Here is a 25,426-nt window from a genome sequence, read left to right as displayed (position 1 = left end):
TTGACAGGTCCGCGAGACTGTTTTTTTAAGGTGGCGCCGCTGAGATTAGCGCCCCCCGCCCTCAACCCCCCAACACACACAGACACAGACACGTGCGCGCGCGCACACACGTACATACACACACGAACACGAACTGCAATTGTTATTTGAGCAATCCTTCCATGGTCTGAGTTAACATAGTTAAGGAAACTGACCGATTCTGTGATTTACCCAGTGCTCCCGGCTTTGTCCACCTTTTCTAGGCTGTGGTCGCTCATCCTCAAGTTAAGTGTTAATGTTTATTCACTCTTACATAATTTACAAATGTGTGGCAAACAATTGGCGGTTTGCATAGCAGTGTCCACAAGTTTGGTAGTCTAATAGTATGTAATTCACTGTGAAATATATACTTTCAACAGGATGAAGGGAGCCAATAATTGTAAACACTGATGCCAGTGTGCCAGCATTTGAAAAAGCATTTATTTATATTTTTTTAATTGCAGGACAATCCGCTGATCATAATAGGTCTTGGTGAGCCCTTTCCTTTGTTGCAGCTGTCAGTAAATATTTCCTTTGACCAACACTTTGGACCATGACTCCATATTTTACAGATAATGCTTTTCTTTGAAATGTGGATATTCATGTCTCCAGAGAAAAGATTTTGGTGGCCATTTCCAATATGCCAAGATTGCAGTTAAGGTATCTCCCATAATAGGCAGATGGCAACTCTTTATTTTGTGGTCTGTAATTTCCTAATTAGACGTCCAAGCAGTGAAGCTGATGGAACCCTGTTGTGTTTGCATTCTCTCTCCTTCCTCATGTGCCCTAAAAGTATTATAGTGTCCCAAACTCAGCAGATAGGTTGGAAATCTCACCCCGTACTCTTCATTTTGACCATTTTTTTCCTGGCTTCTGTGCACCGAGATGAATGTATCCATATAAAAGGAGACCATCCTCTGATTTAAACCTTTAATTGTCACTTCAGGACATCAGCCACGTCCTCTTTGATGTGTCCTGACTGTTGAACAAGGAGGACTAAGAACATTACCTGGCTTTCCCTCTGCTCACTGCACCCAATAACATCCCTCATACAATCCTCCCCATTCAATCATTCAATCATCCAATACTCCCTTCTTAACCCTTGCACCCCTCTCTACCTTGTACCCAGATGGATTTCCACTACTTACATAGCATATCTGGACCAAACCAGAAAACATGCACATGCACATGTTCAGATGCTAGGTCCAAGCTTAGCTGCATGATCCTGGGATATTTAGCCATGTGGGGGTGCCACATAAGCAAGAAGTTTGCATCCCAGAATTAGCTGTGTGGATTTGAGTGAAACATTTTTACACATTTCACATTCAGTTCCTGAAACCAGTCGAGTGGCATTTCTGCGATGTGTTAAAACAGACAAAAATACCCCAGTTTTGCAGGTGATGTCAGGTGACGTAGGTGGAAACCATGTCTCCCCAATGGTGCAGTCAGTCAGTCAGTCAGTCAGTCAGTCAGTCAGTCAGTCAGTCAGTCAGTCACCTTTTCCAATAAACACATGGTCCAGGCTTCAAATTGCCACATGGCAAAGTCCTACATGCCAACAATGTGGCAATTAATGCATGTGGTGTGCTTTCATGTGCTTTTTCACAGTTAGATAAGTAACAAGCATTCAAACGCTTGTTTCTTATTGGACTCTAATCTTCATGCCTGTATTAATTTCTCAAATGTGTCCTGAAAATAATTAAATACTTTGGTAAGGTAAGGTAGGTAAAATAGAGTAATATATAGAGACAGTGTTCCATTGGCACACTTCCAATTAACTGCAGAGCTGGAGGAACTTTGAGTACTTTTGTCAGGTCAGAGCAGGCGTCTCAACAAGGAAAAGTGTTCAATTTGTCCACAGACATGCATACAGTTTAACATGTATGGATAATTTACTTTCCAAAAATAAACAGATATTAGAGATGTACAGATATTATTTTAAACATTTACCTGGGTTTAAACGAAGGAGATCGTTTGAGTAAGTAAGGCTAAACTACTTACTAAACTAAAATAATCATCAGAATTTGTCTGTGTTTTCCCTACACTTAACCCCATATTACTAAAATACAATACATTATTGGGAAATTAATAGGTAGTACTGTAACTGTAAGCTAAAGTGTTACCAGGCAGACTAGCATGGAATTTGCTGAGCACATTCCATGTGGACCCTGTGGACTCCACTGCTTGTAAGGCACTACAAACTAGTATTATAATATATATGATAATTTAATAACTAGTATTAAACCAATTTAATATCATTAAGCTTTGTGTTGATTTGCAACAACACATTTATGTCAGCAGAGTTTTACAGAGAATGCAGCTTGGCTTTGGCTTACAGTTTTACAGGTTTAGACTTCTAATGTCTGGATCATAGTCACATGATCAAATAGCTCAAACCTGCCTCACATCCGTTTTGCCTGACTTCTGACTCAAACCTGTCACAGACCCATTTTACCTGAGGTCTGACTTAAACCATGCCTCAAATCCGTTTTAATCGAGAAAGTCCACATTTATAATTTCTCTTATTTTAGAGCATAAGGGGATGTTACACTGTAGTGGTTTGCTTCATTCTTTGTTTAAGGGCTGCTGGTGCAGATAGTGGACATCCAGATAACGGATGTCTGGGTTAAGACAGTCCAGTAAATTGTCTGGTCTGCAGTCATGTGACGTAAATTAAGATGGAGGGCCAGAAGTGAAAACTGCAATGAAATTATGAGATAAAGGTATTAACTGAAAATCAGAACATATGTCGGATGTGACCCTTACGTTATGAAGAGGAGCGATTTTTCAACTGAGCTGAGAGTTTTGCTGCTATTGAGGCAGTAGAACAACTACTTGCTCATTCAGATGTCAATCTACTCTAGAAAACACATGAAAGCAGACAAAAGTATGGAGGCAAACAACTTTCTTGTTAGCCACCACAACCACAGACAGTCAGCAAGTCATTTTCTCTGGCTTTTTTTAGTCAATTTCTTGCATTTTTCACCCTTATGAACAACAGCTTTTGGTACTCAATAAAAACTCCTTGTAGTTTCTTGGTTTTGGCTAACATGTTTCCATCTATTGCCAAGCAAACCTTAAGCAAAATTTGAAATGTTGAAATGCATTTCCATAAACTGCTTTGGAGTGAATAGACTAGGCTACGCATACTTTTGTCAGCCAATGGTGCTATAAGCTACGTGGCTATACCAGGGTTGACAATGATGAATGTTGAAAATGGGAAGCAACGCGAATCACCGGAGAGGAAAAATGGAGAGGACTAAAAATGGAAACCAGAAAGCTTCCAGAACAAAAATCTTGTCCTTCAGTCACACATTCTTCTACTTCTGTTAATTTTTAAGCAGTTGGAATCCACATAAGTTACATTACCGCCACCTACTGGATTGTAGCAGCTTCACAGTGAGAAGTATCCACAGTGTCCACCCAAACTGGTCCCATTCACAACATTGTCCATTCTATAAGACAGACCCAGTTGTCTGAGTTGGTGTAAATCCTTCCCTCAGTGTAACATCTAGATCTTCTCCAGATATGTCACAAGAGTCTCCTGGCAGCGTCCAGCAGAATTTTGATCCTTTCTGACTTCCCCTGTATTTCAACAGGACTATTGATAGCCATGACAATAAATGCCAAAAACCCTCTCTCGTCCATGCAGATATTCTGTTTCTTCTCCGGTTCCTTTTGCACTGCCACCAGTTTATCATTTCTCTCTTCTCTTTTAGCAGCTTCAACCCTTTTCTGCTCTGAACTTATTCACTGTCATTCCTCACTGCTTTTTGGACACTTTGCTGACCCAGCATGATGGTTTCCCTCACAGTGCAGCCACTTTGCTTGCTCTTCATCTTCTTCGCACTCCTCCTCTTTGTAATATTCTTTCCCACATCTCCTCAATCTTCTGAGTCCACTACAAACTGCAGCAACAATATTCCTGACAATGGAAACATCTCAGAGGAGCTCTTTTTAACCAACTGTGGCAAACAACTTCAATCAGCAAGGCTTTTTGTCTCTGTCTCTTTGACATACACTTGATGACAATCAACCCACTCTGTGCAATCTTGAATGATTGAACATCTCCAAGTTTCCCTCCAAAAAACTTGCTGACCTTGTGCGGATTCTTAAAAATCCTTTTCATTTGTGCCTCTGCCATATCCCCACTTGTTAAACTTCTTTGTTTATTGACTGACTGGACTCATTCAAACTACTCTCCTTACATCTTTTTATTTTCAAATTTTGTCTTCATTTTCAAATTCATTCTCTGACTCAATCTCTGATGCCATTTCCACCCCACTCCAGCTTCTGCATTCATATAGATATCTTTTCATAGAGATTACCCAAGAATTGACCTGAACCTGGCCCTGTCCCAGTGTTTTTATTGAACCGTTTCCTCATTAAGATCACTTTTCCCCAAGCCCTCGTTCTCAAAAGTCTGCCCTGGAAGAAATGTGCTCTCAATCTGTAATTTTTGTAGTCCCACTATATGTATGTAGTTTTCTTTAGAAATGCAATTGTGTGATTTGGCCACAAGAAAGTAAACTATGTATATCTGATGGTTTGCTTTCCCAAATAGCCTTTCAGCACAATTTAATGAGTAAAGCCAAACATTTTAGATGAAAATAAAATCAAAACGCAAGTTTTACCTTTGTCTTAAAACTGCCTCCATTGTAGCAGGGAAAGCAAATCCAGACAGCTGAGAATGTTATGGTCAGATACAGTTCCCCTTGTGATCAGTACAAAAAGAAGATCACACATCACATTGACTTGTTTCCCACAACTGGGAAGTTCTGTGATTTTCAGCCTGCTACCCCTAAATCAGTGCATCAAAGCAGGGGGAACACATAGCAGGACCTGTTCTACACCACAGGCAAGCTAGTCCGATGCTAAGTGACGAAATAACAGTCCTATCAACTTTCCTTTCATAGAGGTCCAGCTCACATTTGTGAACAACCATTTCCCAAAGCCAGAGAGTAGAAGAAGGCATGATGACAGACTGACGTTTTATTTCGCATTTGAACAATGCTTCCAGCAGAGAAACAAGGATCTGTTATTTTGGTCCATAAGATTAGTCAAGTCAAATATTGTCATGTATCCTGCTTTCTGAGTGACATTACAGCTTATTTGTTATTTATGTATATGAATCATTAAACAAATGTCCCTCAGGATTCAGGAACACTAAATCAACTCTTGGTGGCTACATGTGTGTAAAGTAGTATATACGACCTGGTGATAGTGTAAAGCTAATTCTGACATTTAGGATTAGACAATGACCTATTTGCAGCTTACGCTAAGCAGATAGCAGTATGGATTTATTGGATCTATTGTGACACAACATCAGACAGTGCAGTGCAAAGACATGCCATCAGGCAAAGTGCTAACTAAAAGTCAAAGGGAGACGTCCTCTTCTTGTTACAGTTTCCTGTACTGACGTGTTCCTTCTAGTCAGGACAGTTCACAGTATTTGCTGTGCAGAGCAGGAGGAGGCAGCTCAGGGTTTACTGGGCGAGCGGGAGGCGAACACTCCTGAAGCCTCCAGCATGGTCTTTCTTCTTGCCGTCTCCTTGGCCACATTGTGGTTGAGCCGCCTCAGGCGTTCCTGGAGAAAGAATATTTATGTTATTGCTGTATTATTTTACTCTTTGTTAGCTTGTATGTGTTTTTCTGTTTTTAAAGTTGGTAATTAAGGTAGTGACTGATTTCAGGGGGGGCACAGGGGACATGTCCCCTTCCATACATACTGTACATGAAAGCATGAGGACTTTTATTTTGATGACCCACGAAAACACGACTTATTGATGCAGCAATGCCTCCTACAAAGTACAGCAGATGGTGACAATATGCATCCTCAAAAACAATGCTTGTGACATCCCAGAAAATAATTTTAAAAAAGATGAAGAAACTATGCACAATTCATAACCATGGAGGAGCCAGAAGGGAAAAGGGAGACGAGGTCTGACATTGGGTAATACTAAGTGAAATTCACATCCACATTCCAATTTCACTCTGTAAACACGGAGCACTGACCTACTTTGAACAGTTGTACTTAGTATGGGAGCTGTAAGAGCAATCCTTTATGTTAAACATGATTTCAACTGTCATGGCCTATGTGTAGATTTAAACTTTGGAGCTTTATGTTTTTTCCCCCCTCAGAATTATTTAGAGGCTTGAACAAGGTCTAACTTGCTAATAGAGTTGATCAATGTTTTAATAGTCATGACCAAAATGTATTATTGTTTTCAGTCAGCTTCAATAACATAGTTGAGATGTCCGTGTTTTCTAAAAATCATTGTATGACACAGATATGTTTTGCTTGTGCAGAAAGTTTTGAACATGAGCAGAAACTTTATTGAAACACATGAGCTATTAAAACCCAGGGGTTTGTATAAAGAATTCAAATGAATGAATTTATCATTATTGTGTAAAGTGCCACATACACATTTAAAGAGGTTGTTTCCCCAAACAAAGGGCACAAAAGGGGAGGCAAGAGTAAATCAGAGTCACTGTTAAACACTGATTGCCACTCACCTGAGCATTCTGCAGAATGTTGTTTACCAGCACCACTCTGCGTCTTGCATTCAGCAGCTTCTTTACATATGGGTCCAAGTCCAGAGCTACCTTCTGATGTTCATTTATCCTGCACAGCTCTGCACAGAACGTCCATTACAAGACACATAAGAGCACAGCGATGGTTAGCAAACACGTTATGTACCATATATGTATTTTTACAAAGATATAAGCAATTTAATAATAAATTAACAAACCACATGAGTAAAGGATTTAAAAGGCATTGTATAGTAAATTACCTGTGGCCAGGTTGTCTATATGTTCTCTTAATTCTACTTGACTTTCTCTGCAAAGAATAAAACAATGGCATTAATCCAGAAGCAAGACATACGTGACAAGAACACAGCGCAATACATCAGTTCAAGTGCAAACATCTTAGCGTGTTGTGTTTATTCATCATTTAAAAACAGGATAACAAACATTCCTCGACGTGACAATGCTAGTCTTTGTTATGACAAAGCTCATGTCACACACAGCAGCTGTGAACACACTGTGACATGTGACATGTCAATACTGACCAGTGATTTAGGGCCTATAGCGGCTCATGAAGCCTGTAGGACAGTTGGCTGGTAGGCATAAAAAGCAACATCTTCAACGTGAAGGAGAAAATTGTAAACACCACCATACCGTATGTTCTGCAAAGTCACGAGACAGTGAAAGGATTTCCAGGCGGAAGTTCACGTTAGCTAGCGCGGACTGCAGCAACAGCTTGTGATTAATAACAGCAATGAAAGATTCAATAAGTTTACCTGACTGAGTGTACATGCAAGTCGAGCTGTTGGATAGCTGGTTTCAGGAGGTCGAGCAAACCCTCGGCAATAGCATCTTTACCTGAAGAAGACTCTACGAGAGCCACTGCAGCCATTTCAGTACATCTACACAGCCAGACAGGAAACGACGTCACGGTCACGCCGGAGTCATAAGAGCCTCTCCATTTTCTTCCCGAGGACATTCAGTTTAGCTAGCAGCACCATTTCAGGGGGACGCACCGCAAAACCCTGTCTCTGGCATTTTACGATTATTTTTGAAAAAACAAAAACAACGACTTTTTGCTCATTTATTATACAGCATTTAATTAAGAAGTTAGCATATCGCAGGTTTATTAAAAGAGAAGAATATAAAGACACCCACACGGCTGCCCCACCGTGCTGGAACGAGCTAGCTGCTAAAGCTAACTCTAGCAGGCTGTAAGGCTTTTCTCGACCGACGCAACATTCATTGTAAGTAAATATTGCTTTACTACTTGTTCGCATTTGAATTCTAGTTGAGCTTGTTAAATAGACGCAAATAACTTATCTAGAATGTAGGCCGCTGATGTAAGACTTATTTGAAGTGCAGGTCCGACTCGGTAACTTGTTTGTGTTAGCTAGTTAGTTAAGTTTGAAAAGGACACTCTGTGGTCTTTATCCTGTACCACCTCATTAAAAGAAGCTAGTTTCCTAACAGATTAAATTATATGTCTGCAGTATCGAGACATGCATTCCAATTTCAAAGCCAAATTTATCATCGTTACGGCTTCATAGAGAGCGGAGGAAAAAAAACACATGGTGGCGCTAATGATATATGACCAGACAGCTGCTTAACGTTTCACCTGACAGACTCATTAATTCACAGGCCCCACCACCTTCCTATTAGGTACACATCATGTGTTTGGTAGTAGTTTGGTTGATTGAAGGACTTAGTTAACGTATTGACCGATGAAAAAACATTCTTAATTCAGGTTGCGATCGGAATGTCTCGTTGAAACGGATTGTGGTGGTAATGGATTTTGGAAGCTTTCCTGAACTGAGTGAGCCAACCAAATGGGCCATAGACACGGGGTCGGTAATTAACGTCACTGATTAACATTCAGTATTTAACTGAGCCTGACAGACAGAAACATCAAATACAGCATATCACACAGTGTTTATAAATAAGACGTTTTCAATTGTTCATTTATTATGTTTACCCGACAGTTGTGCTTACAGCATAGGGTCGCGTTTGATAGCATTTTATTGAATCTGACTTTCGAATTCCTTTTCCAATCTATTTTGGTTTTGCTTCTAACATTCAAGGTTACGTTCCAATAGGGGAAATTTGTTATGGATTTGTTATTTGTAGTGGAGCAAGAATTCGTCGAATGGCAGGGAACAAAAGGATAACATCAATAATAAATCACATGCCTGGTATAAGGAAATGGAAATTTATGCCAAGTACAAATATGTTAGCGTGCAAGTGTGACAAATGTGACCAGGGTAGTGCAAAGAATGCAGCCCGAGTGTTCGTTGCTATTAAGCATATCCATGGTGCTTGGACTGAAAGAGACATGGAGTCTTTTCATCCTCTGAACAGCTGCCCTGACACTGTGGCCTGAGGACAATGGTTCAGACCTCCTCTGGAGTTGAATGCTCATGGCAGTTTAGTATAGCATTAGCCATAAGGACCTGCCTGTTCTAAAAGCCCAAAAGCTTGGCCTGACTCCCCCAGGAGATGGTACTGGCAATTCTAACAAGACTTTCAATCTACTCTTACTGGATGAATATAGGTTTCTAAACCAATCGGTAATACAGAAGGTGAAAACTGATTCAGTGGCCCTTCTGTAAGGAGATTCGCAATCTCTTCAGAAATGTTGAGTTAATCTAACCAAAAATACAAACACCCCCCACCCCGCACCCACAAATTTCAAAGATCTACTATCAGCCTTTGTTGTCTGAGAAGACAAAACTGCAAAACTGTTCTGAGTGTCAGGCAGCATCAAGCTACTTGAAAACAGGCCTTTTTCACAACATGCATGTTGACTTGTCATAGTGGGAAAGGCACAGGTGTAATTAATAACATTATGATGGCTAAGTTCTGTTGGGCACCCCAGTAAGATATTACAGTGAGCCAGCATGCACGATACCAGGAGCTCCTCTGAGTGGAATACAGCCACCAAAAATGTTATGAAACACACTTGAGTTTTTTTCTCTTATGACATGTCAAAATGTCTATTAGATAAACAGCTGAAAATCTGTAATGTTGATTATATATTAATCTGATACATCAAAATACCTTTTGTAGCCTACAATGAAAGTATGTTAACATGTAATGTTGAGTCAAATGTCCACACTGATACTCTGTTATTGCAGTCTAAATTTTGCTTACATCCATTCTGGGGACTACCAAATAACATTGTTTCATTTTCTCACCCACTTGTTTCCAGGAGCCTGCAAACAAAGTCTGTCAAAATGAGTGCAGCCTCCTCCCAAAAAGTTATCCTGAAAAGCACCACCAAAGTGTCCCTGAATGAGCGGTGAGGCGCCACGCACCCTGTCAGCAGTTAAACACCAGATGCAAGGGCCAGCCTTGGCTTGTGAAGGTTCTAGTGCTCCCTACAGAAGGCTACTGTTGGGGACCGGACCCGAAATGGATGCTATTTTGACTCTCCCCAGTGTGTGTACTGCTCACTCAACTTTATTGGTCCCGTCACATTTTTCAAAGCACCGGCAGAGTTAAATGTGGTTGTAATGTGTGGCTAAGGGGGCTTTCCTGGGCCCAATATCTTGCATGAGCAGTGCACACGTGTAGACAAGGGGAGAGCGTAGTGGTCAAACTTGGTAAGCCTTGGTAAGCCTATGCTGGACCAGACCACTGTCCTACAAATGCCTTGGCACTCCTGCTCCCTGTTACATACACAGCAGAGTATACATAAAGTATACACTTTTTAAAGGGGAGAGGAAGGCTTAAACTAAACCAGGGAGATGAGGCACCTCTTAATCCTCTCTGCCTCTCAAGCTTTCTCTCTCAACCCAATGGATGAGAAGCACATGCTCCTTTTATCCTCCTGTCCTGTCGTGATCTTTCTCCTTTCTGCTCCATATCTATTAAGGACCAGATACTCAGCCCTAGCTTGGACGTGACAGAGAACTCCCCTTCCCCCTCCCATCTCTCCTTCCCTGTTTTGAGTCACTCCGTGGTTTAACCACAAGTCACGGTCCATGCTGTAAGTGGCTGGGTGGCCAAGCACTCCTCATGTCCAGGGCCTCTGCTGCTGCAGCACGATGACACCCCAGCGAGTCAGCTGGAGGCCTGTAAGTGGCAAATTGTGCTGTTCTTCTGGCACCCTCTCTCTGCTACTGTCCCTCAGTCTGTCTTTGCTCTCTCAGTTTCTTTCTCGGGTTGCCTTTCTTCTTGTGCTCAATTGAACATATGCTAAATTCAGCTATCAGTCATTCTGGACTTTTGTCATATGATTGAGAGAGAAAATGAGTGCCAGCAAGTGGAACATAAGCCTTACATGACAGAAGAGCCAGCACAGTCTGTGTGGCTGCACCCATGATATGAGAAATGACTTGATGTGGAAACCTGCTTCCTCCTCCTCCTCCTCTGTATATCCCCTTTCCCCTTCTTTTACTCCCTCCTTCTTTTCCCTCCCACCTCTAAAGCTTCACTAACATGCTGAAGAACAAGCAGCCTACTGCAGTAAGCGTTCGAGCCACCATGCAACAGCAGCATTTGGCCAGTGCCCGTAATCGCCGGCTGGCCCAGCAGATGGAGAACCGGCCATCAGTACAAGCTGCTCTGAATCACAAGCAGGTGAGGGCAAAGATGTATCAGTGGAACTTTTTAACACGCAGAGCTGTGTTGTTAAGTGTAGACTGACCTGTGCTGATGCTGTCAGGTAATGATGGGTCTCTCCAACGTGAACCTTCTGCTTGTTTGTCTAAGCCAAGACTTCTCAGTAATGCAAAGGTTTGGGATGAGGAATTTTTGCATCTTTCATTAGAGTCTGTATCTACAACTAATTTCGCTGCCTTAGCAGTACTAAACATGACAGCTAAATTAACCCCGATCAATAAAATTGGTGAACTACCCTAATATCAGACTTAATATCCGTTTATGTCTTTGGTCATAATAATCACAAGGTAAAGAGAAGAAATATGCCATTCACATTACAAGCTAATCCAGCATGAGTGTGCTTTTGTACAGTATGTATGACTTTCCTATGTAGAACTTTGCTGGATGACATTGAGTTGTGTTGCCGTTAAAGTTGAACCTAGTGCAGCTCTTTAACTGGCGTCTTGAGTTGGCAACACTGCTGTCGATGTATATGCCCATTCAAATAAATGAGAGGGCTGGGTTTTTTCACACAGGCTTACTGTCATCTTACACAGCTTTAGACCATCACTGAGCACCTGTAACCATCTGCTGTAACATGACTTCAAGTCAGGATTGGCCAACATCATTTTATTTTGTTATAATTGCATCTGTAAATAACTTGTGTCAGAGCCTGAAGCAGCGCCTGGGGAAGAGTAACATCCAGGCCAGGCTGGGTCGGCCTGTCGGGGCTCTGATGCGTGGAGGACCTGTTGGAGGCCGAGGAGGAATTCGGGGAATGGCTCGGGGAGGCCTCAGAGGACGAGCAAGAGGAGGCACAATGAGAGGAGCTCTGTCCCTGAGAGGTGTGTGTCCATAGCCGTACACAGTGGTTATGGTCGAATTATTATTATTATTTTTTTTGCTTAAGAAAGTTCCGAACAGAGCGAAATGCTATGTAAGTATCTGCAGTGGCATGAAAAAGTCTTGGCGCCCCTGGACAAAATTTCTGTTTTTGTAAATAGATAAGTGAATAAAAGATGACCTGATTTATAAAAGGAATAAAGTTATGTTTCAAAATAACTTGTAAATAACTAGCTTGTAAAGGCTTTTTGTAACCAGCTAAGACTCTTTCAGTTCTTTTTTTGGAGTGTTTTTGCCCATTCTGCCTGCAAAAAGCTTCTAGTTCTGTGAGTTGTTTTGGCCGTCTTACATGCACTGCCCTTTTGAAGTCTATCCACAGATTTTTGATGTTTAGGTCAGGGGACTGTGAGGACCGTGGCAGAGCCTTCAGTTTTTTTTGATTTTGAGGTTTCAGGTCATTATCCCTTTGTAGAAGTAGTCCTCTTTTCATCTTCAGCTTTTTTTTACAGACAGTGTGATTTTTGCTTTCAGACTTGGTTGGTATTTAATTGCATCCATGTCTCCAGTGCCACTGGCTGCAACATAAAAAGCTTTCTGTTTTGACTTCAGCAGTCCACGGGACTTGTTTCCAAAATGCATCTGGCTTATTTAGATGTTCCATTGCAAGCTTCTGACTCTGACATTTGTGGTGAGGACACAGTAAAGATTTCATGTGATGACTCCTCCATGGAGGTCATATTTGTGTTGATGTCTCCTCACAGTAGAACAGTGCACCACCACACAGAGTCTACTAAAGCTTGAAGGTCTTTTGCAGTCAACTGAGGTTTTTATTTGCCTTTCTAGCAATCCTATGAGCAGCTCTCTCAAAAAGTATTCTTGGTATTCCAGACCTCAACTTGACCTCTACCGAACCTTCTCCTGCTGTGCGCATCAATTATTTTAATTTTCACAGTGCTAGGCTGCTGCTTAGAGGAGCCCATGGCTGCTGATTGTTGGGACAAGGCTTGAGGAGTCAGAGTCTTTATAATATAAAGGTTTTAAATTTGCATCACTTGGCCTTTCCTAATGATGATTGTGACCATGCCATAGCCCTAACAAGCTAATTAAGTTCAAAAACCTTGGTAAATGTTATCTGAGAGCTCAAATGTGTTGGGGTGCCCAAACTTTTACATAGTACTTCTTTCTTTCTTGAATTATTATAAACAACAATAATATGCTAATCTTGCTTAAAATGTTAAATGAATATTTTGTCTTCAAGTTTATGCCTTTTGGAGATCAGCACAGGGTTGTACCAGTTATGTTTAGGTTCAAGCGTACCAGAGTTTTAAAGTAATTTGTATCTTGGAATTCGGTAACATTTTAAGGGTTACAGTAGCTGAAATGGTTCTACGTCGGTATAAGTTACATGTGAAATCTTACACCTAGCCCATAGTAGGTGTAATGTCCTCTGTAATGTAGCAATTGGCATGGTGCAATGTTTTGAAAGGTGAAATAATTTGGAAGATGAGGATGGGCAAATTATATTGGCAATGTAACAGTGCACAATCTAATGCAAACATTATATTATAAGGATAGCAGAGCTGTTAATTTGACTGAATTTGACATTAGACACTAACGCTATAGAGATGACAGTTATGGGATACTGTTATTACCCCATGTTGTAGATGACTGTTACTGTTGTTATTTTGCACTAACTTTACATTAGTTGTATCATTTTTGTTGTTTCTTGGTGATAAATGTCATCCATTTTTAGCCAATAGCTTCTTCACTCTTGCTGGAGTGTTCAAAGATGAGCAGCAATATGGAAATAAACATTACATAAAGAATGGTGCTTTTCACTGATTTGTCATAGGAAGTAATAATCATTTTCTGTAACAATATTTTGGTTACAAAACTTAAGACCAAAGTAGTTTAGATGAACCTTAACCACTCTGTGATGCAACCAAACATCGACGTCTGTAATATCAAACTTTTTAGCTCATCAATTGGTGTAGACTTTGCAGCTTATCTTAAGGGAGAACTTGCGTATTGCGGGTGCAACAGGCCACTGTTCATCTTCTGCTTACTTAACTATTCACAGTGAATTTTGACCAGGGGTGCCCAAACTTTTGCATGCTCTGAATTCTCTGATTGCTAAGGGAAGGTGATTAATTGCTTCTTGTTATATCTCCTTGACCATAGGCTACAAGACAATCCATTCAAAAGGAGATAATGCTGTCCCACAATTTAAAGCGACACACCATTTGACTGTTCACAAAAACAACCGATCACTGCGGTAGATTACACATCCCCTGCCTGTATCAGCCATAACAACTTCAAAGCAACATCAAGTGAATATTTCAAGGTGTTTACTGAGTTGTGTGATGGGTCTTAAACCATTATATGCATAGGCGTCTAATCTGATCAAAATCAGTATATTAACCATAACACACAAGTCTTTCTCTCTCAAAGCAACATGAGACATTTTTAGCCAGATGGTGTCTTTAATTCAGATCTGTTTCATACCCAATCATGATACTATCATCTGGTTTTTGGACATTCCACAACTTTCCCAGCCTGAGATAAAGATTTTTCGTCCTGTTTGCTGTTTGTCCTGGGATTGCATCAAGAGATGATGTTACTTTGTGTTGCACAGGGAAGCGAGTGTCTACAGGGGGCTCCATGCGAGGCCGTGGCTCTGCTGGCCGTCTGGCAATGCGCAGAGGAGGCCGCCATCGTGGAGGACCTGCTGGCAGAGGAGGAGCTCTGTCCCGAGGAGCAGTACGAGGGGGAGTAGCCAGAGGTCAGGATGACTGTTTAATTTTCTCATTTATTTAAGTGTGAAGACAATCACTTGAATTGGATTAGCATAGTCAAAAGTGAGTAACTCAAACCTGTTGAGATGAATTGAATTGTTGCCTCTAGCTTAATGCTATACAGTGACCATTGCTGTGTGTTTTGTTGGACAGGCCGTGGTGGACTGCGAGGTCGTGGTGGTTTTGCTGGTCGAGGTGGTCGTGGCCGCGGGCGGGGTCGAGGTGTTGGCCGACCGACTGTGACCCGTGAACAACTGGACAACCAGCTGGATGCCTACATGTCAAAGACCAAAGGTCATCTGGATGCTGAACTGGATGCCTACATGGCCCAGGCAGACCCAGACAGTATGGAGTGATGCTGAAGAATTCTGAAGCAGAAGCACGTAGAGTCAATGCAGAACTGTACAGCTGAACTCACACATAGTGTAGTGTATTTTACACCAGATTGATGTGCTGAGAAATTGTGTTGATAATTTAAGATGAGCGGGCCAGGATTCTTAGCTTTGGAACAGCAGGAAATCAAGCCGTCACCTGAATGTGCTTCGACCATGACTCAATTCTGCATCGACCCACTCCAACAAAACCCTTTTCATTCTGGAATAACTGTGTGAAGGGACCTTTTTAAATATTATCGAACCCTGCTGTCAGTCTTTTTTTTTTTTTTTTTTTTTTTTATATACATACAACCTGAGAAACACTTAAAACAAATATCTGTAATGGCTTAAAACTGGTCAGTGATCCAGGGGATGTTAGGAACTTTGTGTTGTTTTTGTTTTTTTACTTTTATTTTGAATTAGATTTTAGTGTTGGTGTGCACAGACCTTTGGAGATTGGATTTTGGAAACCTTGCAATGCAAAACCTTCCCAAAATATTTGTGAAAAAGAATGTAAGGAAAGCGTTTTGTGCCAAGAATCCACATGTCTTTGTTTTGTATTTAAAAGGGGTAGCACGTTCCTCCATATCTTCCACCTGTCCACGCTCTTTGGAGAAGTGCTGCCATTCTTAACTTGGGCTTGAGAGCATTTGTATGACTATGGCCCAAAGTTACCCAAGTAAAATAAGTTTTAATGAATATGGTGATTTTGCTTATTTTGTCAATTGTATGAATCTTAAATGCCCTTGAGTAAAATGTTGAGCACAGAGCGAATGATGAAGTGAGTTGAAGTGTTATGTATCTCTGAGTAAATACTTAAATTGGCCAGAAATGGTAAAGTCAGAAACAGTTTAGCTCAAATTTGATCCTTCCATGGTGGAAGTGGATATATGATGGCTGTAAGAAGTTCTTAATTCCCAACCTTATCAACTCCTCAAAGCAAAACAAGGTCTACATTGTCACCATCTTCATTTTCATGTCTTTGGGTGAGAGAGATTATCTTTACCTTAGTTTTAAATCAATTCAGAGGCCCGATAGGATAAAATTATCCAGTAAATCCATCATGTGTAGAAATAACAAGCTAAAACTAAAGATTTTTCTGTTTTCATACCTTAATGAAAATCTTGTAACTCAAGGCTTCCCAGTAATTGCAGGCAAAAGTAACTTTGAGCATCATCCCAGTGCTCTGATCCAAGGAAAAAAAATCACATCTTCCAAGCCTGATGCAGATGATCAGTCTTGATTGAGGTGCAGATTTAGGCTCACAAACTTTGGCTAGTCTTTCTTTGGGTTGGTTCTCAGAGGGTCGACGTATTTAATACTTTGAACAAGCTCCTGAATAACTATCACCAGTAAAATGGGGGTTTCAGAGACTAGTTTGTCTGCAAGAACAAATTTGGGAAATGTTCCCAAATAGATATATAGTTCCTTAAGTGATATACTGTACATTGCACCTGTAAGTACTCTTACTGATGTCTGTGGAGAGAATATCTGCTGATAAAGTGCTGAGCACCTAATCTGGCTGACCTCTGCCATCACTTCTCAGAATCACTGAGTGAACTTGAACGGTACTTCCACGAGAGTGAGTAGCTAGTCTGCTTTTATTTGCCTCATTGCAATTCTTAAATGTTTAATCCTGGTTCAACCATGTGAAGTACTTGGTGATTCGACTGTGCTGCTTTAGCTACAGTGACAACAAGGCTGCGTTACAAGCTGGCAAAGAGTCCACTGGTTGGCTATTGCTTTGCAGTAATTCGAGTAGTTAGAAATATGCACCACTGACACATCAACTGACATGATAAGGTCATTGATTCTTGTGGGCATGTTGGGAAGTAGGCTGTGTGTCAGAATGGAGTTTTTAAATAGTGTTTAGGCAAAGCAAGGGCCAAGTAATGTTCCAGTATAGTAATACCGAACACAACACAGAGGGGTCGAGCAGCTCATTTTGACAGTTTGTCCAGATGTGGTCAGATGCTCCGCTGGTGCTGTCTCACAATGTAAATTTAAGACTTTAGACTGCTTCTTTATTGATCCCAATTTGGGAAATAATTTTGTTGCAGTAGCAATTAAACATACAGACAAACACAGAATGTACACACTTCTGTTGTGATTTGGTGCTATACAAATAAAATTGAATTGAATTGAATTGAACAATTATTAAGAAAAAAGTAACAAAAAATATAAACAGGAATAATAATAAAAAAAAATAGCAAAGTAAAACTAAATATATAGTTATATAATATGTGTTATAATGTATAATACATATAATAGAAAATATACAACATAACTAAGTATATAAACAGTATTTACGGCAAAAAATGGTGCAGTTTCAGATGATAAGTGTAAGCCGTAGACTGTATGTGCAATATTGCAGTAGTGCAGATAATATGTAAAAGTAATATGTAAAACACATGAGTTTGTGAGGTTGGTGGATTAACTGTTTAAATTACTGTTGTACAGTGTGATGGCTCATGGCAGGAATGACTACCTGAAGCGGCCCTTGTGACAGCGGAGCTGGAGCAGTCTATTGGAAAAGGAGCTCCGTTGTCTGTCCACGAGGTGGTGAAGAGGATATTCAGGGTTATCCATACGGAGAACAGTCTGTCCAGTGTCCTCCTCTCCACCACCTCCTCAAAAGTGTCTAGTTTGCAGCCAATAACGGAGCCGGCCTTCCTGATCAGTTTGCTCAGTCTGTTGGCTCCGATGCTGCTCCCCCAGCACACTGCAGCAAAGAAGAGTGCACTGGCAACAACAGACTGGTGAAAGATCTCCAACATCTTGCTACACATGTTGAATGATCTGAGCCTCCTCAGGAAATAGAGTCTGCTTATCCCCTTCTTCTAGACAGCATTGATGTTAGTTTTCCAGTTCAGTCTGTTGTCGAGGTGCACTGTGACATTCTCCTGCAGAATACACAATGGTTGTCGTCGTAACCTAATGACTACATCAAGATCACTTAAACTGAAAGAATATGTCACGTGAAGTGTAGGAACAAAGCTCACACCTCAGGCTTTCTCTCAGTGGGCTGGCTCCGTCATACACGTTTCTATATAAAGATTACATTTGGATCATCTGAATATGAACATACACATTTTGTTTTACAAATGGCGTGAACACTGGGGTTGTATTTATACAATGCTGTATAATATTTTAATGTCAAGCAGTAAAACCCTTGGTTGAAAGTTCAACCTCTTTTATCTACGAAACAAAAATATTAGGTAATACTTTAAAATGTGTTTAAATGTGTATGAAAATGGGAAAATTATGTCTCCATTGGTCGATGTCAGCGGATTTTGAAAGGATTTCCGAGCTTACATGAAGTGTACGCACAATGAACGCTAGTTGTCGAAAAGCGGTTTCGACTGACGTAACGCATGCTATAAATAATTTTGCGACACGTTCCAAACTCCTCTTTTCGTGCTGCTATGTCCTCTGAGAACTCGACGGAAAGCAAACACCATAGGTAAATAGAAATAATTGAGTTATTAACTGCAGTCTTATTAGACATACCGAGCGTCACACACGGTCGCCGTGGTTAAGTACATGTGCTTTCATGTAATATTTGCAACGTGACGTCCTCACATTTTGGGCACCACGCAGTAAGCATGATAACCTAGCCGCTAGCTAGCTAGCTTGATGCTATAATGGCTATCGGTTTCCTTAAAAATTTGATGTTATGTCCAGTCTTGAGTGCATGAGTTTATGATGATACTTGCTTCGATTATGAATTAATCGAGTTAACTGCACTCGTTGGGCAGGCCTTGAGTCGAAGTCTGTTCCCCGATAGAACACGTGTTTTAGTTCTGGTTAATGTGAGGTGTAACAAAGATGACTGAGGGAAATGACTGGTTGAGCATACAGATAAGATTAAAGGAAGAGCAAACAGACTTGGGCACGTCAATGGTTAATTATCATCACCACTAACACTACAGAGCTGTTTCCCAGCAGACATTTTGGTACGTCCCAGCAGGGAAAGAGGTGTGGGTGATTAATACATTGAAACCGACTGCATTCCATTTAGGTGAGCTACCTCCAGGGTACTGGTATTGTGCATGCTGTCTCACTGGCATGGGTTACTTCATGGAAATGAGTCATTGTGAACGAAATTTGTTTTACATGTGCTTTTCCCGCTATGACGAGTCAAAATGTCTGCCGTGAAAAAGGTCCACGCGGAGTGTCCAGGCGGCAGGATGTGCGTGTGCTATACAGTCTGAATATCCTCAGAGAGGCCAGACAATCCCAAGCCTAATATCAGTTACTGTCGGCACAATTCACATGCCAATTATGTCGTAATCTCGGTTTTTTGTTTTTGGTTTTTTTTTTCATGCGCAAGTCACGCCACTGTGCCACAGTGCGGACTCGTTAATGGGGTTGTCCTGTGCAGTGGGCTGATCCCAGGACAGCAGTGGCAATAGAACATCAGGTTTTGCTTTCACCTCTGCACTGTTGGTTGCTGAATGGTGACAATGAGGCCTGACACATTTGTTTTTAGAAAAGGCATGAAATACCCTGAAAAAATGTATCGCTCCTAACTCAGATATATGATGCTTCTAGGGAAAGTGAATCCTTAACATGAAAACCAACCTGTCTTTTGCAGATGTCCTTGGAGAGAACAGATGGAGAGAAGCGATGCAACAGTTTGTACTGCCTCTGTGGCTCCTGAGGTTAGTATTTTCTCTAATCCTTTTGAGTGTAGTCATTTGGGCCAAGACTGGAGAGGATGGAAACATGATACATACAGTAGTGCATTGTTCTCCTGAGTAGATATGGACAGATTGCCAGATCTCTCTTTGATGGGTATGCGTATGTATGATGTATATTTGTATATCATTGAACATAGTTACTGATCTGTGTGTGTGCTTCATCTTTGTTATTGTCTGTTATTGAATGTTCCTGTTATGGTCTGTCTGAACCACTTCAAATTAGACCTCAGAACCTGCGGGAGCCCCTATCTATTGTACTTTTTCTGTTCCACTGCAGGGACAGAGCAACCTGTAATTTAGGGCTTTCAGTTTTTGCTCAAGGAGTTTCTGCTTTTCCACTGCATTTTAAAAAAACTGACAATTTAAATACATGGAAATCTAAAGGACCATGTGTGCCACATGTCGGGGTCACACCTTCTTGTGATGTTACATCTGCTTGGTCAATCCCAGTTGACAACACCACTCACAACTGCTAAGAGTACCTGAGATCTGCATTTAGTATCATCTACTAATCACAGCCCCAATTTACTTCAAAGAACTCAACAAAAAGTGTGAATTGAACAGTGGAAACTAAGCAGAACTCTGACAATAGATATGATGGATATACTGTCCTTGTTTGTTGGCACAGTATGAGCTCTGGTCCTGTCAGGTGGGCCACAGAGCTCATACAGTGCACAGAGCAACTATTTCTCTTGCAACCCACTGCTGTTGACACTGCAGCAGTGTTACTAATGAGAACTGACAGCTGTTAGATATTGCAAGTTATCTAACAATATGTTTCCTGGTTGAAGTGAATTTAAACTGTCCTGTGTCTGACAGGTGCTGGAGAAGACCTCAGGCCAGCTGGGTAAGCTGCATTACACAATACATCTATTGCTGATTAAGTGTTATGATGATTGGCTAAATATGTTCAACTGCTCTGAAGTGTGAGTGACAGATGCCTCTCTGAACAGCACGCAGCACTGATAACTGAATATGTTTATGGTTCTGGAAACACATTCTCACACTCATTCTGCCTCCTGCAGGTTTTGTCACCGTCCTTGTCATGAGCACTGGTGTAAAAACATGATGTAAGTACAGAGGGTGTTTAGTGACAGGTAATGTGAATGGAGAAATAAAAGTGATAAATATTTTTTGTTACATCTGATTTACATAAAGCGGAGCGCCAGCAGGTGGCTGCTATAAATGGACAGATGTGATGATCGGTAGAGAACACCCATCGTGTAGCGTCACTGATCTGTACAACATGCCGGACAGTCAGTGGATAAAGAGAAAACAAGTAACAGACTAGTTTACAATCACAGCACTGTGTGGTATCTGCAGCCAGTTGGTCCATCAGCTGGTTTGTTCAAAAGTCAGTGCTAGACAAACTCAACATCTGGCATCGTTGGTCTCCATGCTGCCTGTGCTCAGAGTCCTGGTATATTTGTTGAAACACACAGATTGCTGCCTTCCTATATTCAGACAGAAAATGTCTGCAAAACCCACAGTCCTGTAGTGAGTCTCTGAGTAGTCACTGTTGTAATTACTCAGGACAAACATCACAAGTGAACCACTGTTGGATGCTTTTTACATGCACATTAAGGAAAGTGTCCCTGCACCAATAAGCAGCAGTGCTTCTGGTCTTCTGAACAGAGTTTTCTCTCCCTCCCTTCCTCCTGCCTAACTCCAGGTTTCTGCTGCAGCAGAGGATGGTCTCTTCGTTGCAGACCCCAGCAGGGTTCAACAACAAAGGTGAGTCAACTAAAAGTTGTGGGTAATGATTGGATAAGTGGTGTCTGCAGTGAAAGCTGAGGTCTATCCCGACAGGCCTTTAACTGTAGGGCCGTGTCGTTGGAAATGCCTCAAACAGTAAATCTGTAGTTTCGCTTTACCCACATGTTCACTGCCATGAGCATTGTGGGATATTTCTGCAGAACACATGATGAACAGTGAGGTGACAGTATTTTGAGGCAGGGCCCCCTCAGTAACATACCTGTCAATCACATCACCATGGTGGTGTTTGACAATGAACAGAATTTGAAGAATTCTTTTGATTAATTGTTTACGGTTAAACGGCATCAGTGAGCAACCAAGATATTAAGGCCATGAGATTGAGCTTGTCTGTTTTGGGGTGTTTTTGTTACTGTTGTTGTTTAGCTGTGTAATTCCTTCTCTTACTGAAAGTTGTCATTTGTCTTTAGGTCGTGATGATGGCAGGACATGAGACTGTCAGGAACTGAAACAGCAGTAAGTGGTTTGTCTCTGCCATCCCAGCATCTGTCCAATGATTGATGAACACAATCACAGCACTGTGTGGTATCTGCAGCCAGTTGGTCCATCAGCTGGTTTGTTCAAAAGTCAGTGCTAGACAAACTCAACATCTGGCATCGTTGGTCTCCATGCTGCCTGTGCTCGGAGTCCTGGTATATTTGTTGAAACACACTCAGCATCTTTAAAGCCATCTAAATGTAAAATGCTATTTTTGTGTGAAAACGTCTTGGTTGTGGTCGATCTTTATCCACAGAGCAGCCACCTGTAACTGAGCTGCTGCAGATTCAGCTCCTTTCTCTGCCATATGACCGCTCCTCCTGCTCTCCGGTCACTGTCACTGTTTTGAAACAGCCAAATTTACCAAAACATTGTCATATCCATATTCTTTGTGAGACAATGGAGTATTTAATCGCAGCCTATACACACTTCATGTTAACCAACAGTCAGTCCAAGCTGCTATGCTGTGGTGATACAAATCATTAATTTGTAATTGTGACAATGTGTGACAAAATGGGCATCAATCCAGGTTACTGACTAGAGCTCTGCTGTGTATTCAGCGATACTGGCATTTAAATTTAAAGATCACAGAAGGTTGAAGATCAGACAGCCCCTGACACTCTATTAGCAACTTGTGCCATTTTATTGGGAAAAGCTGTTTACATACACACTGAGACACCAAGATGGTGTTTTAGATTTACAAATCTGCAGGCAAAGTTTTTGGGGAAGAAAGACCCTGCTGAAGTCTGTCCAAATGGCTCTCATATGTCAGAAATGATCCATGTGAATGAACTGGTGCACTAATAAACTGCTCATGTTCTCCAGGTTTCTGCTGCAGCAGAGGATCTCCTCATTGCAGACCCCAGCAGGGTTCAACAACAAAGGTGAGTGTTGGACTAAAAGTTGTGGGTAATGATTGGATAAGTGGTGTCTGCAGTGAAAGCTGAGGTCTATCCCGACAGGCCTTTAACTGTAGGGCCGTGTCGTTGGAAATGCCTCAAACAGTAAATCTGTAGTTTCGCTTTACCCACATGTTCACTGCCATGAGCATTGTGGGATATTTCTGCAGAACACATGATGAACAGTGAGGTGACAGTATTTGGAGGCAGGGCCCCCTCAGTAACATACCTGTCAATCACATCACCATGGTGAGCTTGGTGTTTGACAAATAATATTGATCAAGACAGAACTCTCACTGTTCTCTGGTGCACAATGATGCTTTAAGAAAAAGGAGAATGAAAGAAGTGAATAAAAAAAACAGTTCCCCTTAGAATTCTATCCAAACTGTACAGTTTCTATGCAGCAAACCTGTTCTGTTCACTGTTCTCTACATTGCCAAACAATGGCACATTTTTGTACATATGAGTTGATCGTCAGCGGTTGAAAGTACTAACTGAGGAAAAATATGGTATCAGCAGGGAGATGGATTATTTTCTTTTTTTTTTATGGTCTAACAGACTGTGCAGATGAACATGCTCACACAGAGAAATTGGAATGACACTTTTGCAATGACCAAGGAAAGATTAAAGAGTGAACTGATCAGTTGTGCTGGAATAAGGGAATTGGATGACTGGAATAATTTAATTTCTCTTATTTCAGACTCCTGAAACGATCCTGGAGACATGAAGAGGCCTGTCCACAGCCTTTCCCTGTAAGCAATGCCTGTTGGCCTCTTGTGTTCAGTTTTGGTCATATACCAAGGCTTTCAGGATTGTCTGTTCCTGACTTGCTGTGGACTTGACCAGAAAACAAAAATCATCCCAGTGGGCTTCTCCAGCAGCCTGCTGAGAAGACCTGTTGGGAACAGACCTTCCTTTGCTTTTCTGCCAGTTTTGTGGTGCCATCTGTAAACCTAATATGTGGCCATCTGTATGATTGTCAAATAAAGTGATGAATTGGTGGACCTACACCTTTTTAGATAAAATATACTTTTGAGTCAGCTGAACCTTTGCTTCCTTTGTTTTCAGGAGCAGCAGACTGATGCAGCGACCAGCTGAGAACACAGCTGCCAGCACTTGACTCTGCAGTCACCTGCTTTAGCATAAAATGAATCACTTCTGCAAATGACAGAACTTGTTAAGTGTGTGTTCACTGCATCAGATTGTGCCTTGTCTTTTTTTCTGCAACTCAAAATTTTGTAAATGATTGCTTTCTGTTCATGTTTACATTTTACAGTGTTGCAAGCTTTTTTTGTGGATTCTGGATTGTGCAATGTACTAAACAACAAATAAAATATCAGTAAGACCATAACACTGCTCAGTTGTAGTCTCTTAATATCTGTGAACAAATGAGAATTTAAAAAGTTGCCTTCATGCCATGTGGAAAGGATGTTAGTATACTAGTTTTACTAGTTTTATAGTTTCCTTCTGCTTCTGATTTTTGCCACATGGTAGGCCAACAGTGGAAAGGGAATCAGCAGGTCAGCATTTCTACAGGGTCTGCAGTGTCCACCTGCCATAGTCTAGAGTGAGGAACTGTAAAACTAACATAATGCCTGGGTCCAAATACTGCAATACTGGACTTAACTGCTGCTTATGAAAATGAGGCATTCAGCCATATCAAGAGCCATGTCAGTCATAACATATTCTGAAGTTCATACAGGATAGAGTAAGTTATTAATCAGTAATTGGAAGTCATTGGCACTTTGCTAGAAAAGCTATGATAAATGTTGGGATCTCACTTGTTTTGGGTTTACTTAATTATTGGCCCAATCTCAAACCAGTCCCTACTCACTGCCCCTTCACTACCAAGTGTCACTTCGAATGGAGTGACATTTGCAGCTGCAGAGGGCACTCCTGATTGAGGGGGAGGGTATAAAAGTGAAGCCAAACGAGTGGGATGCCCTCGCTACCTTACCGGAAATAGGAAAGAACAGTTGTCGTGGAAATGGACAGACGCGTTGCCTGTGCTCCACTGTCCCTGTAAACACATAATATTTCAAAACATTAAATATGAGATAGATGACGTTCATTTATGCACGCAGGCATTTGTGCGTTTGCTACATGCGGCTTTAGGGATAATGTGATCATCTTTTTAATATGTTCGAAATAAAGACTAATCAAATCACAAATCTCCTTTTAATTTCTGTTATTTGTTGGCGATCTTTCACATGTTCTATTTAGTTTGAGATGTAACCTAAAGTCAGTGTCAAGGATATAAATGTGTGTGTTTGATCTAAAATACTTGGAAGAAGTAAACGGAACTTACATTTGAATGTTGTTTCTTCCATTTTCCGGACGTGATTTCCGCTGCACACACCGGGGAGCCTGCACCTGTGCAGACTCGCTATTTAACGGCTTGACAAGCCACTTCC

At 41.2% G+C, this 25,426-nt stretch overlaps 2 protein-coding genes, 1 long non-coding RNA gene and 5 other non-coding genes across 10 annotated transcripts in view; 7 read left to right on the top strand and 1 right to left on the bottom strand.

Annotated features, from left to right (window-relative positions):
* Nucleotides 1-4,995: 4,995 nt before the first annotated feature.
* On the bottom strand, nucleotides 4,996-7,525 carry snapin (SNAP associated protein). Its single transcript, XM_070984700.1, has 4 exons — nucleotides 7,323-7,525; nucleotides 6,813-6,859; nucleotides 6,535-6,653; nucleotides 4,996-5,605 (listed from the first exon to the last, which is right to left on the bottom strand). Exons 1-4 carry the CDS (start codon nucleotides 7,523-7,525, stop codon nucleotides 5,498-5,500), a joined length of 477 nt encoding a protein of 158 aa, XP_070840801.1. The 3' UTR covers nucleotides 4,996-5,497.
* A 129-nt stretch (nucleotides 7,526-7,654) lies between these two features.
* Nucleotides 7,655-25,426, top strand: part of chtopa (chromatin target of PRMT1a) — a 214,866-nt gene continuing 197,094 nt past the window's right edge. Inside the window, exons 1-6 of one of the 3 annotated variants that reach the window (XM_070984697.1) lie at nucleotides 7,655-7,793; nucleotides 9,755-9,844; nucleotides 10,977-11,127; nucleotides 11,819-11,993; nucleotides 14,627-14,773; nucleotides 14,940-17,319. In XM_070984697.1, coding sequence (XP_070840798.1) covers nucleotides 9,780-9,844; nucleotides 10,977-11,127; nucleotides 11,819-11,993; nucleotides 14,627-14,773; nucleotides 14,940-15,142 — 741 coding nt within the window. In that variant the 5' untranslated portion in view covers nucleotides 7,655-7,793; nucleotides 9,755-9,779 and the 3' untranslated portion in view covers nucleotides 15,143-17,319. Of the gene's footprint in view, nucleotides 7,794-9,754; nucleotides 10,623-10,976; nucleotides 11,197-11,818; nucleotides 11,994-14,626; nucleotides 14,774-14,939; nucleotides 17,320-25,426 lie in introns of those variants that run through there. The other 2 variants (XM_070984698.1, XM_070984699.1) reach the window with 2 other exon arrangements.
* On the top strand, nucleotides 18,546-24,361 carry LOC139345913 (uncharacterized). Its single transcript, XR_011603227.1, has 9 exons — nucleotides 18,546-18,623; nucleotides 19,758-19,824; nucleotides 20,683-20,710; nucleotides 20,889-20,933; nucleotides 21,536-21,597; nucleotides 22,047-22,092; nucleotides 22,939-22,997; nucleotides 23,713-23,764; nucleotides 24,081-24,361. It is a non-coding gene; the product is annotated as an uncharacterized lncRNA (long non-coding RNA).
* LOC139346431 (small nucleolar RNA Z40) lies at nucleotides 20,747-20,818 on the top strand. The gene has a single exon (XR_011603258.1). It is a non-coding gene; the product is annotated as a small nucleolar RNA Z40 (small nucleolar RNA).
* Nucleotides 21,166-21,303, top strand: LOC139346435 (small nucleolar RNA SNORA8). Its single transcript, XR_011603262.1, has one exon. It is a non-coding gene; the product is annotated as a small nucleolar RNA SNORA8 (small nucleolar RNA).
* LOC139346443 (small nucleolar RNA SNORA18) lies at nucleotides 21,653-21,786 on the top strand. Its single transcript, XR_011603269.1, has one exon. It is a non-coding gene; the product is annotated as a small nucleolar RNA SNORA18 (small nucleolar RNA).
* LOC139346434 (small nucleolar RNA SNORA8) lies at nucleotides 22,151-22,290 on the top strand. Its single transcript, XR_011603261.1, has one exon. It is a non-coding gene; the product is annotated as a small nucleolar RNA SNORA8 (small nucleolar RNA).
* Nucleotides 23,056-23,189, top strand: LOC139346442 (small nucleolar RNA SNORA18). Its single transcript, XR_011603268.1, has one exon. It is a non-coding gene; the product is annotated as a small nucleolar RNA SNORA18 (small nucleolar RNA).

This window comes from Chaetodon trifascialis, chromosome 17 (assembly GCF_039877785.1).
Source record: "Chaetodon trifascialis isolate fChaTrf1 chromosome 17, fChaTrf1.hap1, whole genome shotgun sequence".
Classification (NCBI taxonomy): Eukaryota; Metazoa; Chordata; class Actinopteri; order Chaetodontiformes; family Chaetodontidae; genus Chaetodon; species Chaetodon trifascialis.
This window is presented reverse-complemented; position numbering and strand designations above follow the sequence as displayed.

Bases quoted from the DNA above. Each gene is read 5' to 3' on its own strand.
- snapin (XM_070984700.1), bottom strand. From the start codon at position 7,525: ATGTCCTCGGGAAGAAAATGGAGAGGCTCTTATGACTCCGGCGTGACC. The intron at 6,860-7,322 runs GTAAACTTATTG...TATTCTTTGCAG, and splicing joins TTGCATGTACACTCAGTCAG to AGAAAGTCAAGTAGAATTAA. The intron at 5,606-6,534 runs GTGAGTGGCAAT...TTCTTTCTCCAG, and splicing joins ACATTCTGCAGAATGCTCAG to GAACGCCTGAGGCGGCTCAA.